The sequence below is a fragment of the Thrips palmi genome, unplaced genomic scaffold, assembly GCF_012932325.1.
Source record: "Thrips palmi isolate BJ-2018 unplaced genomic scaffold, TpBJ-2018v1 HiC_scaffold_7, whole genome shotgun sequence".
Lineage (NCBI taxonomy): Eukaryota > Metazoa > Arthropoda > Insecta > Thysanoptera > Thripidae > Thrips > Thrips palmi.
In genome coordinates, this window is record NW_023144634.1 from 2774648 (window position 1) to 2791508 (window position 16861).

Below are 16861 nucleotides of genomic sequence, written 5' to 3' on the forward strand. Positions count from 1 at the left end.
AGATATGCGGATAAGTCCACGAACCAACAAAACGTATGACTGTGCCTTCCTAAACAAAAGATGCTCTGTCAGGAACGTAATGGCATTCCACATGAGTGCAGCATACACAGCACTCTTCTGTAAAATCAATATTTATGTGGAAATATCTTTTAGCATTCCATTGCATGAAACCGAAAGTGAGAGTGAGATTTCGACTGGCGCTAGCCCCTAGTGCAACAGAACTGCTCCACAAAGAACGTGTAGTACTGGTTAAAAGAAGTGCGCAAAGTCGCAAAACCTGGCAAATGAATGGAAATGACAGCCGGCTTAAACTGTCTCGGTGATAAATGTTCGCAACAACAATAAGCCTACGTGACGTCTTTGCCATACGGGATTTCCAAGAAAGGGAAAGGAAACAGAAACTAGGAGCAAAGCGAGTACTTACGACCAACGGGGACGCTCATCTTGGGTAAAGGATTACCAAACTTTGCACTCTCGAAAAGGCCCAAACACAGATATCACGTCTCTCGACACTGAGCGTAAACTGACGTGTATACCTCTAGAGGCGGCACTCTTTTGTTTTCTAGCGAGCTTTAAAACACCATGAACAACTTGGAACAGTTTTTTTTTCACCGTAATAACACAATATTCTTTGAAAAAAACAAACTCAACGTGATGATTTCTAAATAGCAGACATATTGATGAATTAAAGGATGCGTCGTAAAGCATATATAACAAATTTTTCGGTAGAAGTCAAAATATTTTACATGCGAACGTTGGTATCATCCTAGTAGGACATTGCCAACCCACTCACTTCTTTAAAAGACAATCTTCTGGGAAAATTTTATCCTTGCCCCTAACACATTCATTCTTCATTCACTCAGAGCGGGTCAAAACAAGTACTTTGGAAAATTTTCCAGCTGAAAGTTTTCAAAAAGTTTAAAATGGTTCAAAGATTTCTCATACAGTGAGTGTGGTTGGTGTGTTGTTGTTACTTTGTTACAGTTTTTGTTTAAAGAGTAGCCGGAGTCCGTATATATTTACTCCAGAATATCATTTGATTTATCCAGTGCTTAGCGTAGATCTCTCCATGATCCGTTCCACAACGCTCAGTTGAGAACAAATTAGTGACTGATTAGAAGAAACCGGTCTGTCACTGGAGGCTTTCGTTGGTCGGCTTGAACAACAAGTGGAAGTAACAGTGCCACTTCCACTTTGTGGTGACCGAAAGGTATTTATGTGCTCTTAGCTTTTATGATTTAACTGCTGCTGTCAAATACTCTGTTCCTTGGTTAGATTTAATTCATTAGAAGTACAGGTATGCCTTGTTTTGCCTTCCTCAAATTTGTGTGAATGAAGTTTTTAGCGTGGAGGCAGGTTATTCCACCCGGCTGCCCCGGCCAGTCTGGCAGTATTTTAATTCAACAATGCCTGCATTTCATTGATTTTACGAAACACGAAAACAGAACCTTTATGCTTTAGTACCCTATGATTTTATTCAATGCCCCCCTAGGGGGGGGGCAGCTCCTGACAGAATTTTATATTTTATAAAGTGCAAAATTGCAATGTGCATGCTTGACTATAATTTTCTTAACCACCCTAGATGGGATTTGATGAAAGGGCAGTTTAGGCCCCTTTACTTGCATGGATATATAAAACTGCCAGATAATTTTGAATTCGAAAAACAGGGAGAAAAAAGCATTCTAAGCATGTGTGTACTGGACTCGTAGTTTCCTCACATTTAAAAAATGCCTCCTAACAAACCGGAAACAGATATAGCCTCTTCGCCGGGCCGCCGGGGTCCCTTCGCTTGTGACCGAGAAATGCGCCATAGCGAGCGGCAGTCGCCTGTACCCCCCTCGGACGTTAAATAAAATCATAGGGTGCTAAAGTATGAACGTTCTGAATTTGTGTTTCATAATTAAAGCCAATGAATGAACGAATGCAGGCAGTGTTAAATTAAAATAGTGTCAGGAAAGCCCGGGTGAAGGTATAACAATGCTTAAATAGTAAAGAGAGAAACATATTTTTCTGGTCAGCCTCAAGGGCACCCTGAAGTCAAGTAATGTTTACCGATTATTATGGTGCTGGATTTGTGGTATCATTCCAAATAGTCACGCAGAATGCCAATAAAGGTTTAAACAAAGAAAGTTCCCAAAGCTTTGTGGACATTAAATGATACATTGTATTTGTATTTCAACATCACATAGATATAATCTTCTTACAACTTCATGAAAACTACTGCAGGTTTAAAAATTGCAAAAATATAATGAGTTGAATGAAAATGGTTTGACAAAACTTATCAGTATTAAATCATAATTTGCGTAGTAAAGAATCCACTCGGTAGGCAAGTGAATGGGGAGCAACATGCCTCTGTTTGACTGCAGGAGTAGGTGCCATGTGGCCATTTCTTTTCCGGCCTTTTTGATATCCATGCTCATAGGTCCTTGCTGCCTTGGATGGCCTTCCTGTCTTCTTACAATCTCTTCCTCCTAAATGTGGTCCAGCACGACGGAAAGGTTGTTTCTTGATGTGTTTCCCCGTTCTCAAACCCTCCCTCATAGCAAAGAGAGAGGACGCCACTCCATTTTCTGATTTGGACTTTATCATTTTCTCATATGAGCCAAGCCAAGCCCTGACACCAGGCAAAAAGACATCTGGTTTTGCTACCAGTCTTCTATCCAAGTCATGAAATACTTGCTTTAACTTCTCTCTCCATTTTTCAACCTCGACCTCGACAGAACTGTCAGTTACACCTATTAAAAAAATATATATATATTAATAACTATTAAAACTGTCTCTTAAAATTTAAAAAATAATCACATTATTACATACACAAAGGAAAAACATACTTAAACATTTTTACATACCTGTTGCAGCTTGCTCAGTTTCTGAGGCAGCATGTTGGGGGTTCTCTTCAGTTTCTGAAGTTGGAATTTCATTATGAGCTGAAAAATCAAATCACTCATGAATCTGAAGAGAAATAACCAAAGAAAAAGTAAGGTAAAAATAGGGCAGAACTTACAAGACATTTGAGAAGTCGCATCAAGAGGTTCATCCACATCTCGTGATCCAACAGCATCCCTGCATTGTGGACCATCCTTTAATGATCTGTACCACTCTGCAGGGATGTTGATGTTGCCCACCATGATTTTATGGTACAACAGCTTCTCTTCATTTCCAAATGTGTCATGGAACTGGGCACTTGACAGGTTGAAGGTCTTGGAAATGAAATACTGGTGCTTACAGGGTGCACCAGTAAAACCCATAGGACACGAGCAAATTTCTGCCTCCATGTCGACTAGATATAATTTGTCCGTTTTGCTGTTTTTCACCTCAAACACATGCTCCTCCACCCTTCTAGGACAAGATAATGCTTCTAGTTTGTGCTGTTTGGGAGCATAATATTTTGACTTCTGGTGCACATGCATTCTATTGTTGAGAACACTAGCAATTCGTGCTTGGTAATAAGCTTCTAGCTTGGTAACAAAGAAGTCAAAGAGTTGGACCATGTTAAAGGCTTTTAAACGTTCCATAACTGTAGTTTTGAGTTGGAGGAAGTTTCCCTCAGCAAGGTTACTGGTGTTGTTACCACGTATGACTAGGTTGGATCGATAACACAAAGCCCATTCTTTGCGGCGAGGATGAAGGTCCTTTGTCACATGAGTGAGGACCGTCTTGTTTCTAAGCAGCACTTCACTAGTCTTGAATTCTTCATACTGCTTGTCATACTCTTCCTCTGTTGGGGACCTTACTAGATTTCTGAAGGCATCATAGATCACAGCTTTGTCTTCTTTTTTGACCCCATGTTCAGCAGCTGTGATGTATCTCAAAAATGCTTGTAAGATATGAAATAGGCATAAGAGAAGAATGGCCAGAGGATACAAATGAGCGAGACTGTTCCTTTCCTTTTTGCAATCATCAGTAATGAAGACCTTGGGGCCATTCGATCCCCTGCCAAAGAAACAAGTACTTGGATACAGCTTCTGTAGCATTTGCAGCCCTTTAGTAATTAGTGCTTCGGACTCTGCAGAAGTCATGATTATACCAAGAGGTAAGCCACCTGCTAGGCTAGGGGCTATTAAAAACCCAACCCTTGTATCATAGCGGTCCATGTTTCCAGAGAAGTCCATTATAACCACTTCAGAAGAAGACTTCAGGAGTTCATGTACTCTTTTCATCAGTGGAGAACATATGACAACAACAATGTCATCATTGTCAATCCAAATATCTGCACATTGGGAGTTACATTTTAAGTTATAATCATCAATGACATCTTTGAGCTTTGTGACCATCCCATCACCATAATTTTCACCATAAACGGCTTTGAACACTTTATAATATTGATAGTAGCACCAGTTTAAATCTGGGCATATGGAGCCATCAGCATGGCTTTTGAAAAAGTCATCACCATGTTGAACTTGGAGATCAAATTTATGACACTTAAGAGCAGAAGATGGTGTATGTCCTTTCTTGAAGTAGTCTAAGAAAATTTCTTTAGTTGCTTGAGTTGGTCTCCTGAATCGAAGAGCATCAGTTGACAAGATGGGATGGTTGTGCCAATGGCGCAATCTCACTTCCATTGGATATGATTTAAGAAGTTGGTCCGTACTCCTGAAAAATAACACACAAAGATAATTGTCAGTATACCAAGCAGGTGATACTAGATGATGCAAGCACCAAAGAAGTTCAAAGAAAAATTTCTCAAATAATTAAAATTTTCATTTCTTAAATACATATAGAGATGTTCTGCCACCATGGTCGGTCGACCCAGAAAGTAAACTAGTAAAAATGCTCGTAATGGCTGCATGCAATCAATAATGATTGATATAGTACAATTCAACTGCAGATTTCAAGTTTAAAGAGGTATACATTATGTTTTAGTTAGGCAGGCAAACACATAAAAAGTTGTTTCTTTCTTGGTTTAGAAAAAGGAAAAATAGCATAGGTAGAATGTATTCTAGAAGGACCCATGTGTCAAAGACAAATGGGCAATAATTGATAAAAAATTATATTAAGACAGTAAAAGTACATTCATTACCCATTCCCTCAAAAGCCAACAAAACTGCCACAAAAATATCTGGCATACCTTAATCACGTACTCAAGTCCACTATGCAGCAACTGGAAAAAATTTGTGTCACTACTATACTTCAAAGCAACCCGAGTGACAACAATTGAAACAGTAGAAAACTTCTGTCAAGTAGTAATATGATTGTACTTGTGATAATTCACAAAAAGTTACAACTATATCGTTTCACTCTGGTTGTTGTGATGTACATTAGTTAGAATTATGTCAGATGGCCGTACAACAATATATATGGGTACATGAAAGGGAAAAATTGTTTTAGTTTCTTCTGTCAATTTCATTAGGGATTAAGAAAAAAATTAGAGGGAAACAAGAGATAATGTATATGACCATCTGGCAATAATTCCGCACCCAGACAGCAGAAAGCTCTGGAAATCAGAATAACCCAGATAGAAAACCAAATGCCAAGAGAGAATGTGTCATTATGGAGGAAATACTCTTTTAAACAGATCTGACATGTGGATTGATTGCATAATGACACATATTACATTGTGGCTTTGGTATACTTTTCTGGGTAACAGAAAAGTGATTAGTTTATATTTCTCAGTGACTACACACCAAGGTAAATATACAATAAAACCACAAAAACTTACTTTTTCATTCTTGGATTTTTAATTGTGATCATTATTTTAGCATTGCACTCAGTATGTTTTTTGTGGTGGGTCTTTTGTTTGTCAGGAAGGGTGTTGTGGTGACATCTTAACTGCAACTGCGTAAAATCCAAATAAAAATAACATACAGAAGGGAAAAAAGGTACAATGTATGATGATAGCAAAAGTATGTACCTTAAAGAGTGTTCTTTCCTTGGCAAGTCTAGGAAATGTCTTGTAGACTCTGAAGTCTAAGAATGAACTAGCCTGATAATGAGTTAGCCAGTCTAGAGCTTCTTTTTCATCACTTATAGGTAAACGAATAACAGCTGTCAAAGATTGGTCCCCCAGTTTGTAAAATTGAACAGCTGTCACATGATGTTCAAACTCAACAGGAAGCAAAGTCTAAAGGAAAAAATAACATAAACTTACATTTATTTGAAAAACTAGGGATGATAACATTAGATATCCACTTAACACACCTGAAGGTACTTGAATGCTTCTTCACTAATTCCAGACACATTCCAGTCATCATTGTTATTACTGGATTGTGTAGGAGGTTGGAAAGAAACTGTCTTTCGAATTTTTCTTTTGGGTTGAAAATCATCCGAGAGATCAGAGTCAATACTTGAGTTCTAGAAAAAGAAAAAAACATGACAAATCAAAATTACTGATGATACAAAGTTTATTGTTTCTAAATATTAGAAAAAAACAATAACTGACCAGATCCTCTGCTGTCTTTTCAGGTTTCCTTTTTCTTGCTTTGCTTTTGATTCCATCACCTTTCTTTGTACATTGAGCAATTTTACTGACCACATCCTCTGCTTTCTTTCCAGTTTCCTTTATAATTTCAACACCATTCTTTGTAAATTGATGAACAGTAGCAATTTTACCGGCCAGATCCTGCTCTTTTTTCTTTCCAGGATTCCTTCCAATTTCAACACTATTCTTTGCAAATTGAGCAATTGTATCAATTTTACCTGTCTGTTTCGGTTGAAAGGCATTATTGCTGAGGAGTGAATCAATACTTGAGTTCTGCGGTAGAAAATGCCCCAAACATTGCAAAGATTTACTTCCATAATTAAAAAGTAGAAGAAAACAAACCTAAAAAAGAATAATATTCACCTTGCTTTTGATTTCATCACCTTTCTTTGTAGATTGAGCAATTTTACTGACCACATCCTCTGCTTTCTTTTCAGTTTTCTTTATAATTTCAACACCATTCTTTGTAAATTGATGAACTGTAGCAATTTTACCGACCAGATCCTGCCCTTTTTTCTTTTCAGGATTCCTTCCAATTTCAACACTATTCTTTGCAAATTGAGCAATTGTATCAATTTTACCTGTCTGTTTCGGTTGAAAGGCATTATTGCTGGGGAGTGAATCGATACTTGAGTTCTGTAGAAAATGCCCCAAACGTTGCAAAGATTACTTCCATAATTAAAAAGTAGAAAAAAACAAACCCAAAACAGAATAATATTCACCTTGCTTTTGATTCCATCACCTTTCTTTGTACATTGAGCAATTTTACTGACCACATCTGCTTTCTTTTCAGTTTTCTTTATAATTTCAACACCATTCTTTGTTAATTGATGAACAGTAGCAATTTTACCGACCAGATCCTGCCCTTTTTTCTTTTCAGGATTCCTTCCAATTTCAACACTATTCTTTGCAAATTGAGCAATTGCATCAATTTTACCTGTCTGTTTCGGTTGAAAGGCATTATTGCAGAGGAGTGAATCAATACTTGAGTTCTGCAGAAGAAAATGCCCCAAACACTGCAAACTTCCATAGTTAAAAAGTAGATGTAAACAAACCAAAAAAAGAAATAATATTCACCTTCTCAGCTACGCCACCTTTTGCTACCACAGCATGTTTTGTAGCACTTTTCTGGGAGAGCTGTGTAGCTGCCTCAGCATTAGATTTCCCTAAGTTTTAAAAAAATAAAAAGGGTTAAAAAAACTGAAAATAGTTTCAAAAATTTATCATAAGAGTGGTGCAAATAAATTTAAAAAATACCGAAAGCAGAGTGATGCACTTTCCTGTCAGGGCTCTCCTTGCTGCCTTCAAGGCTGGAGACAATGTCCTGACTTTCCCTAGGAGTACCAGGAATAACTTTTTCAACCAGGCCATTGGGTTCCACTACAAAACAAAAATAGACATTACATAATGTTAGACGTTAAGTAATGGTTAGCTTTCCTACAAAAATTGTAAAAGGTTTTGAGAGGTACATACCAGCAATGTCATCCCCATGAAAAAGTACACGAGCCGTCTCATTCTTACTTTTATTGTCAGTAAATAAAGCAGACACTTTCCAAGGGCTCCCCTTCCTGCCTTTAAATGGGCTGGAGACTGTGTTCTGACTTTTCTTTGGAGTACCAGGAAAAACTTTATCTGCCAGGTCAATGGGTTCCTCTACAAAACAAAAATAGACATTACAATGTTAGACAAGTAATGGTTAGCTTCCTACAAAAATGTAAAAGGTTCTGAGAGGTACATACCAGCAATGTTGTCCCCATGAAAAAGTACACGAGCCGTCTCATTCTTACTTTTATTGTCAGTAAATAAAGCAGACACTTTCCAAGGGCTCTCCTTCCTGCCTTTAAATGGGCTGGAGACTGTGTTCTGACTTTTCCTTGGAGTACCAGGAATAATTTTGTCAACCTGGTCAATGGGTTTTTCTATAAAACAAATGAACAGCAATGTTAAAATTTTAAAACTTTTCCCAAAATAAAATATTTAGAGTGTCGTTTACCTGCAGCAACAAACTTATCCTGAGCTTTAGAGTTGCTTGAGTCATCTGACAGCAGGACAATGGGCTTGACTAAAAATAAAACAAATTACATGTTAGAACAGTTATTTCCCTGCATGTATGACAAAACTATAAGCTCTGAGTGTACCAGCTGTAGTTGTAGTTTTAGTCACTGCTCTTCGTGGCTTAATCCACTGGCCCATCCAACGATTTGAGCAGCACGGCCCATTCCACATTTGGTTTCTTTTATTGACAAACTGCCCGACACACTTTCCATGGAACCAGTGGTCACATTTGTCGCAGCATATCATAAAACTTTAAGAAAAATGATAAACAGTGATTAAGGTTGATGTGAATAACAAAATATAACCACGGGATGTGTCACGAGCCCCACAAAGAAACCTGTACCACCTGCTCCATGCATCTTTTGACTTTTTTAAAATATCTAAATCTGAACTTAAGAAATTTAACTTTGGAGTACCGTGCAAGGAAATACTTAGGCAGGGCTCAATGATGTGCACTACATTAATCCAGGGTTAGGGCTGTAATGGAAACTCACCTATCATCACTGGGCCGCTTGCATGTTGGGCAAGCAGTCTCGCTTTCTTCATCCTTTGCGTGTTCCATACCTCGAATTGCCTTTTCCGTGTTAAGGAACGCCAGTTTGCATCGTCATTGTCCAAAAGCGCGAAAGAAAGGAGGCAAAGGGGAAACGAAAGCGGTTGGAGCGAGTAGCAGTTCGTTGACGCGTAGGGCCCTTCAACTGTGACAATTTTTGAAAAGTGCAGCAGCACTCTGAGCGCAACCGGAAACAGCAGATATAGCCTCTTCGCCGGGCTGCCGGGGTCCCTTCGCTTGTGACCGAGAAATGCGCCATAGCGAGCGGCAGTCGCCTGTACCCCCCTAGGTAGTAAAAGACTGCCTCACCCGGCTGCTCTATGTAAACATGCACTTTCTGCAGTTTGTTATCTGTTTGTTCTACCTTCCAAGATTAGTTTCAAATTTCCTCTGGACGATAATTTGTTTTAAAAATTAAACATGAATTTAACCTGATAGATATAAATCAATTTGCTCAAAGAAATTTTTATTATTTTTCCCACAGATGGAGGAGCTTCGGCAGATATCTATGCCTGACTATAACTTGCTTGATTTTCGACTATCCAGTATTCAACCTGAAAAAAACCACATAATTTATCACCCATCAAGCAGCATCCTTAACTTCTGTCTTCTCGATTTAGTGAAAAGATTTACTTCTACCGCGCCATCAACAGGGTATGCGCTGAATACAAGATATGAAAAGATTTAGTGCAGGTTTACTCAATCTTTCCTAATAAGCTAACTATTTTCTTTTTATTTAGCCATATTCTGATTGTTTCACCATCCAAATCAGGATCTACACAGCTTAGGCAGTTTCTCAGTAGGCATCTCCTTACAGACAGTATTGGATCTAGAAGAAGAGGAGACTCCGATGGGTCCTGGCCAACAGTAAGGCAGACAGTTTTGATTTTTTAAATTCTTGAACCTTTAGGTTTTCTTTTTCTCTTTGTGTTGTGTTCATAAAAGTCTTTATTTTTCAGGTTATCATTACAGAAACCTCATCCCTTCCTGCCATATTTCCAAACGGATATAAAATCAAGCTGGACCTTATTATTGTGTTAGAGTGTCACAATGCAATATTCATGATGCCCATTATTGAGGTACTTATATTTCATTTGTGTGCCCATAATTCATGTAAAAGCACGCATCATATTTTGGTTGTGCCTGTTACAGCTTATAGCGGAAGTTAAGGCAATGAAGAAAGGACGACAGCCGCAGTTAATCTGCTTTACGTCATGCATTGTTTCTGATACATGTAACTTGAACGAAATTCAGGATCATGTGCGGTTCCTTGAGGATTTTTATGGTGGGGAGCTCTTGTCAACTTGTGACCAATCAGCTATGGAGAGGTGAGATTTGGTTCTTTGTTACCATTAGGATGCAACCAAAGCCACCAATGTTGCCTCTTTGTCTTGCAGGAATTTCTCAACACCTATTCAAACAATTGACTGTTTTGAGAAACAAGAAAACTTAAGTGATACATGTTTGGAGGCTCTTCATATATTGAATAGTACCAAAGAATTTTGCTCAAACTATTTTCTTGAATTTGATGGGAAAATGTCCAAAGGTCTTCTAGGTGAATGTCAGAAACGCTTGGATGATATTCTTTGTGAAATACAGGTTTGTATTAAATTTAATTTAGTAAGCAATAACATTGGCACATGATAGTATTTTACTTTCTTATTTAACCTTTTCTGTTTCCCTTTTTCTGTTTTTTTTTTTTTTTTTAACCAGCAACAAATGGAAGAGCTTGGTGAATATGGAGGAAGTATTGCTGTGCTTAATGCATTCAAAGATCTAGTTCGTCTATACACATTTGTTAGTAACCGTGAAGGACACAATATAAAGCTCTTGTTAAGCCATTTGGTTTGTACTTTAGCCAAATTCAGGTAATATTTGTATGCTTTTCCTGAATAAAATAGATGAAACAGACTTTTTGCCAATCAGTACTCTAACGGTAACTTAATTACAGGAAGATTTTAGAAGATGACATGTTTAGAGTTCAGGTGTCTGAACGTGGAGAAAGATTTTCCTCTAAAAAGGTCCAGCTGGTTTTAAATTATCTTAAGGACTTGCCAAAATCTCATCGGGCACTGATTATTGTCAGAAATCTCAACACAGCAAGCAACCTTACTTTGATTCTTCAGGTTGGTTGCAAGACTTTTGGCTTGAAGGCCCATGCAAAACTTGACAATTTATCTCATCTTTCATTAAAAATGCAAAAACATGTTTTTATTTTTAGAAAATAGCTACTCTAGGAAAGAAGCATTCCCACCGAACACCTGAACTGATGATAAATTGTGCTTCTATACCTGCCTCAGACAAGTGTATTGACATTCTTTCATGGGAACGCAATATGGAAGTTTATTCTAGGTAAGGTTGTATCTTGTGATCTAGCAAGCTTGAAGTTAAACCTATTGAATAATGGCAAACTTCTAATCATGCAATCACAATTTTTTAAATTGATAAAGTACTGTTATTGTCACAGGTTTGTTGAGGGGACGACAAATACTGTAGTGCTTTGTGGTGAACTCCTTGGGCTAGATCTGCCCAGCTGCGATTTTGTCTTAAACTTTGATGATGTAGACAAGTTCTCTCACTTTTTGCTCTCAAAGAACTTGACAAAAAGTCAAATTGGGAAGCATGCTCTTCTTACAGCGAAGACAAATCTTTCTTCATTTGAGAGCAAGATTGAAAGTTTTAAGGAGACTGAAAAGGAGCTTGAGAAGGTACTAGCAGCTCATCTGACACCACAGAGAGACCTCTTTGTAAAAGTTCCAATGTGAAATGTTGCATTTTTCTGTTTTTCAGATTTTGACTGGATATGAATCATTACCATCCTCTATTTCTGATGGTTTTAGGACAGAATTAGGCACTGAGATTAAACCAGATGAGTTAGTAAAAATCATTGAGAGGTAAGCCTGTATTAGTATTTTCCGGTTGCTCACAGAAATTATACAGCACTGTACCACAATTCAATTTTTAATATCCTTGTAATCTTCTTCCTTCTAGATATTGTAAGAGTTTGCCACGGGATAAGTTTACCCCATGTTTTCCTGTGTGGAAAATGAAAAAGTATTCTTTTGGGGCAACCCTTTACCGAGCATCTTTGTATTTACCTAGAATATCTCCAGTTAATTATATCAAGGTACATTATCATCTTTTCTTCAATAGAAAAATCTACTTTTCTGATAAAGTTCATTCTAAGATCATAATTATTATGTTTTTCAGAGTGTCAAAGCACCAACATGGTTAATGGCTCAACAGAATGCAGCTCTTAGTGCTTGTCAGGAGCTGTACAGGGTTGGAGAATTGGATGATAACATGTTAATGTCATGGCAAGCAACAATGTACAGTGCCAGTAACACTGAGGAATTTCAAGCAAGCACCATCAAAATTAATTCCAAAATTAACTTTGAACTAGAGCACGAGTTTTCTACGTTGGGTCTTGTTTCTAAATTTGATGACGGGACACCTTGTGAAGAAGATGAAGATATTGTTTGCAATTTAATTGTGAGTTTACAATGAGACTCAAGATAGTAGTGTCAACTTTTAGCATAAATTAATAACAGCCTCTTTTCTTTTCTTAGTATCCATTGTCATTAACTAGTGTCAGACCAAAACCAGATACAGAATTATTCTTACATAAGCTCAAAATATGGCCAGTAACTGAGGCTCCACCCATGGGCGATATCAGAAAAACTGCTCTGTATGAACTCTTGTGTGATAAATGCAGCTATGCAATCCTCTCATCCAAGCCACTGTTGAAGGTACAGTACAAAAGCCTAAATACTTGATTATTTGTTAAGACATTTCTTTTTGAATACATAGTTCTCTGACAATTTCATGCTCTCTCTCTCTCTCTGTGTAGGTATGTCAGTTTCCCATCTTCCTCTTTGGTCATGAGCTATCTGTGGAGGTTGAAGTCAATGAGAGTAAGCTGATGCTAGATCGGGCTGAACTTGGTCGTTTAGGAATGTTCCACTGCAAATTGTTCATGAATGTTCTACCCATTGTTCAGAACTTCATGCAATTTGATGTATTCAATGGACCAAACAGTTACCTTATTGTTCCACTGACCTCAGGTATATTTAACTATAGCTAGTTTTCTAGTTTCCTTTTCAATTTTATTTTTGACTTGACTCATGTCCAATTTTCTATAAATTTTAGATGGCCTGATTGATTGGGTTGTAGTGGGAAGTGATATCTCAAATCCTGAACCTCGTGAATTCACACATGAAGAGAAGGCACAATTGGTTTGCACACCTGAAACACATGAAAGAACTATGGTTAAGCCATATTACAGGCATCTGATAAAAGATCAGGTACTTTATATTTAAACTGCTATGTCACTTTTATTCTACTTGTCTCTGAATTCAAAATACCTTTTATTGCTTGTTCTGGATTACCATTTGGTATTGTTTCAGGTTTATTTGGTAGCATCTGTTTGCATGGATATGAATGCTGATAGCTGTTTCCCAACTGAGGATTTTGATTCATTCACTGACTACTACAGCGAAAAATATAAAATCTTTCTAGAAAGACCAGAGTTGCCCTTGCTGGAGGTTTACTTGATAAACACCAAAGTCAATGGACTGCTACCCAGGTATTCCAATTCACATTAAAATATTTCTTGTTTAGTGAATGTCAGTGATGATTAATTTCTTTAGAGCTGAAAGCTCATTTTATTTTCAAAATAATGTGAATAACCATTTCTTCTTTTTGAAGAGTGCGCTCCCATAAATTACGGCGTGAAGAAAAGATGGAAGATTTCCGGGAACACATGGTTCCAGAGTTGTGCATGCCTCTTCCATTCCCAGCAGCGCTCTGGCTGAAACTCTCTACTCTTCCCTCTGTGTTGCATCGGTTGAGCAGGCTGCTTGTTGTTGAGGAATTTCGGAGGATAATTGCCAAGGAAATTGGATTCGGAGCCTCAGACAATAATGCACACAGCCTCCGTTTGAATGTGCTGTCTGGAAATGACGCACTTCATCATTCTAAAGTGCCCCCTTCAACAGTTAAGCGTGGATTAGCTATTGGAAATGTCAAACTTGAAGATCGTAAGAGAAAAGCTCATTCCAACAAACCATGGAAAGTGAATCAGGAGCCAGTTGACATACACCGTGATATAGAATCTCTAAACTTTTTGGAAATTCGTATTTATGATGAATTTCTTCTACGAAGTAATTCTGTACCTCTTAGTACTAGTCAGGTGACTACTATGGATACTAATGAGGTGAATACAACATTATGTTAACCATCGACACAAGATAATGGAGTGCCACATTAATGTAAAGTTGAAAAATTTAAATATTTATTTTTCATTATTTCTTGCAGATGTTGGTCCCAACCTCAGAAGAAATTCCATACTTTGACTCTGAAAACAAAGATGAACCTCATGATGGGGACTTCACTGATACTGCTTGTCTCTCTAAGCAAGATGAAGTGCCTCCCAAGTATTTGAATTTGCTGAAGCCCTATGAGGGAAACTGTGGGCCTCAACAGTCTGAGCTTTTAGAGGTGACCTGTTTGTAAACAGTGATTCTCTATTGCAGTGTGCAAAATGTCAAATATTTGCTATTAAACCAAAAATTCTCTTTTGCTTTATTTAGGTATTTACATCCTCCATTAGCAACGATGGTATAAATATGGACCATATTCAAGTACTTGGAAATGCATTTCTGACTTTGACTATATCAGCGTATGCTTACAAGCATTGTTTGAATAACTCAAGCAGCTCATCAATCTCACTCCACCAGCTTCGAACAGCATTCATGAGTAAAAGTAACTTGGTTCAATGCTCGGTTAGAAACCAACTCTGCAATAGAATTAAAGTAATATTTTATCTTGTTTTGATTTTGTTCTTGTAACTGTAAACAGAACACTGAATGAATAGTTTGTGTATCATTGTTTAGGTTCTGGACTTTACCCCAGGAGAGTGGATTCCTCCTAGCTTCACCACCCCTCCAATGCTGAAGCAAGTGCTCAAAGAGCAAGGAATCAGTCCTAGTGTCCTGCAACAGATATGTTTGACAGAAATAGAGCAACTTACTGGAGTTATTGATGAAAACTCAGAAGAAGAGATTCTAGAAGTTATGTTAGGCTTTGTCGCCAGAAATTCAAATCGCCGAGATGAGGCCTACATCGACCACAACAGTGTCCCTACTCAAACAGCTGCCAATTGCGTTGAGGCATTAGTTGGAACTTATTTTAAGGTTGGTGGTCAGCTACCAGGTCAATATTATTCCTTAACTTCTGGTTAAATGAGCAGTTAAGTTATTGTTGTTTTTAACTATTACAGAGTTGTGGTTGGCAAGGGGCTCTAAAAGTTGTGGGATGGCTTCAACTTTTGCCATTTTCTAAGGTTGAAGGGCTCCTTGACCATGAAGAGGTGCAGGATAGTGCTTCAACCTCCTCCCATTCAATTGAATTACCTCTACCGCTAGAATCTCTTGAACTCAGTTTAAATTATAGTTTTAATGACAAGACACTTTTAGTGCAAGCCCTCTCTCATGAATCTTTTATACACCCATTGTTTCAAGGCACCATGAACCAACTGGCTTTCCTGGGCTCCAGCATTTTAGGTTTGTTCTGTTATGTCATTTAAATCAGATTTAATGCAGTATAATTCATGATCAAGTTTCTGTGTCTATCTGTGTTTTTTCTTCTAGATTTTCTTGTTACCTGCTATATTTTTGAGTATTTGACGGAGCTAAATCCTTCACAAATGTGGCGAATACGTGAAATTGTTTCAAGCACATCTACCCTAGCTTCCCTTGCTGTCCGACACAACATTCATAAATACCTTCTTTTCAATTCTTCATCATTGTTAGACGCTGTGGATCGGTTTGTTAAACTTAGGAAAGGCTGTAAGGATCCCATTGATGATGAGGTACTACTTAGTCTCTAAACTGCTGAATTAAAATGGATTAAAATGTATTGCAAGCTGATCTTAAATGTCTTTGCCTCTCAGGTTCAGCTGCTGTTAGAAGAACATGAGTGTGAAACTGCTCTTCAGGTAGAGGTTCCTGCTGTATTAGCTAGACTCCTGGAGTCACTTATCGGTGCAGTTTACCTGGACTCTGGTAAAAGCCTCTCTCTCACATGGGAAACTTTCAGGGCTATTTTCCTTCCAGAGCTTGGTAAGTAGCAATATTTGAACTGTTTTTATAATAATTATGTGCTTCAAATGGATTATATTAGGTTTTTTACTTTAGACATGTGGCGGCATGATATACCTCTTTCCGTTGTTGACCTTCTCAAGGATCTGTCTCCTGCAGCACATCAGGTTATATTCTCGTAAGTATCATCACACCATATTGTTATATTTTTCTTCCTGACTGTATATTACATGATTGTCTTGTTCTTACAGAAGTAAGAAACAGGAACATGGTAGAGTAGAGGTAATGTGCAAAATTCTGATGGACAACACACGTGAAGAAGTTTTTGTTGCTTGCGGTTATGATGAGTTGAAGACAAAAACTCATGCTGCTAAACTTGCTCTTAGGAACCTTCTTGGAATTACCACTTATAATTACTAGAATAGTGGGAGGAACAATCGTCAATTATTTTCTTTATTGTACCTGATCTTATGATCAGTGTTACACGACTGCCACTTGCGGCTTAGTTTATATTTTTCTATATTTTTAGTAGACAATCAAATAATGTTTGTAATGTCAATTATTTTAAAGATTCTTTGATTTTGTTACTGTTCTTCTTTATGAGTTGTTTTACTGACATAAAGAAATCGTTTAATCTCATCCCTTAATATTTACTTATGTGAATTAACTGTCACACTTGTCAAGAATAAACTGTGATATGATAATTTATGCAATTGTGTTATTCATAGCCCCGCG

The 16861-nt window shown here is 37.6% G+C and overlaps 2 protein-coding genes across 5 annotated transcripts; one reads left to right on the forward strand and one right to left on the reverse strand.

Annotated features, from left to right (window-relative positions):
• Positions 1–823: 823 nt before the first annotated feature.
• LOC117652855 (endoribonuclease Dicer-like) lies at positions 824–16834 on the forward strand. Of its 2 annotated transcripts, XM_034398016.1 has the most exons (27): positions 824–946; positions 1050–1210; positions 9511–9680; positions 9767–9893; positions 9986–10105; positions 10179–10354; positions 10424–10625; positions 10740–10894; positions 10978–11152; positions 11248–11378; positions 11494–11734; positions 11817–11920; positions 12018–12153; positions 12237–12518; positions 12596–12775; positions 12877–13090; positions 13176–13330; positions 13433–13611; positions 13734–14241; positions 14343–14525; positions 14618–14839; positions 14921–15220; positions 15307–15589; positions 15677–15897; positions 15979–16147; positions 16223–16304; positions 16378–16834. In XM_034398016.1, the coding sequence occupies exons 3-27, from the start codon at positions 9511–9513 to the stop codon at positions 16544–16546; spliced, it is 4884 nt and encodes a 1627-aa protein (XP_034253907.1). In that variant the 5' UTR covers positions 824–946; positions 1050–1210; the 3' UTR covers positions 16547–16834. The 2 variants fall into 2 exon arrangements, with proteins under 2 accessions (XP_034253907.1, XP_034253908.1); XM_034398017.1 differs by lacking the exons at positions 824–946; positions 1050–1210 and adding an exon at positions 9301–9398.
• Positions 2103–9249, reverse strand: LOC117652856. Of its 3 annotated transcripts, none has more exons than XM_034398020.1 (16): positions 8968–9249; positions 8557–8723; positions 8412–8480; positions 8158–8337; positions 7892–8071; positions 7676–7798; positions 7496–7584; positions 7141–7434; positions 6782–7003; positions 6380–6691; positions 6139–6291; positions 5852–6061; positions 5660–5775; positions 3005–4593; positions 2850–2927; positions 2103–2735 (listed from the first exon to the last, which is right to left on the reverse strand). In XM_034398020.1, the coding sequence occupies exons 1-16, from the start codon at positions 9033–9035 to the stop codon at positions 2293–2295; spliced, it is 4293 nt and encodes a 1430-aa protein (XP_034253911.1). In that variant the 5' UTR covers positions 9036–9249; the 3' UTR covers positions 2103–2292. The 3 variants fall into 3 exon arrangements, with proteins under 3 accessions (XP_034253911.1, XP_034253909.1, XP_034253910.1); XM_034398018.1 differs by having other exon boundaries at positions 6782–7054; XM_034398019.1 differs by having other exon boundaries at positions 6782–7054; positions 7141–7410; positions 8968–9248.
• Positions 16835–16861: the final 27 nt, after the last annotated feature.

Coding starts and splice junctions, on each gene's coding strand:
- LOC117652856 (XM_034398018.1), bottom strand. CDS start 9,035: ATGGAACACGCAAAGGATGAAGAAAGCGAGACTGCTTGCCCAACATGC. Junction 7,435..7,495: donor AAGGTGGCGTAGCTGAGAAG/GTGAATATTATT, acceptor GGAAGTTTGCAG/TGTTTGGGGCATTTTCTTCT. Junction 2,736..2,849: donor AACTGAGCAAGCTGCAACAG/GTATGTAAAAAT, acceptor TTTTTTTAATAG/GTGTAACTGACAGTTCTGTC.
- LOC117652855 (XM_034398016.1), top strand. CDS start 9,511: ATGGAGGAGCTTCGGCAGATATCTATGCCTGACTATAACTTGCTTGAT. Junction 14,840..14,920: donor AACTCTGCAATAGAATTAAA/GTAATATTTTAT, acceptor ATCATTGTTTAG/GTTCTGGACTTTACCCCAGG. Junction 16,305..16,377: donor GCACATCAGGTTATATTCTC/GTAAGTATCATC, acceptor TTGTTCTTACAG/AAGTAAGAAACAGGAACATG.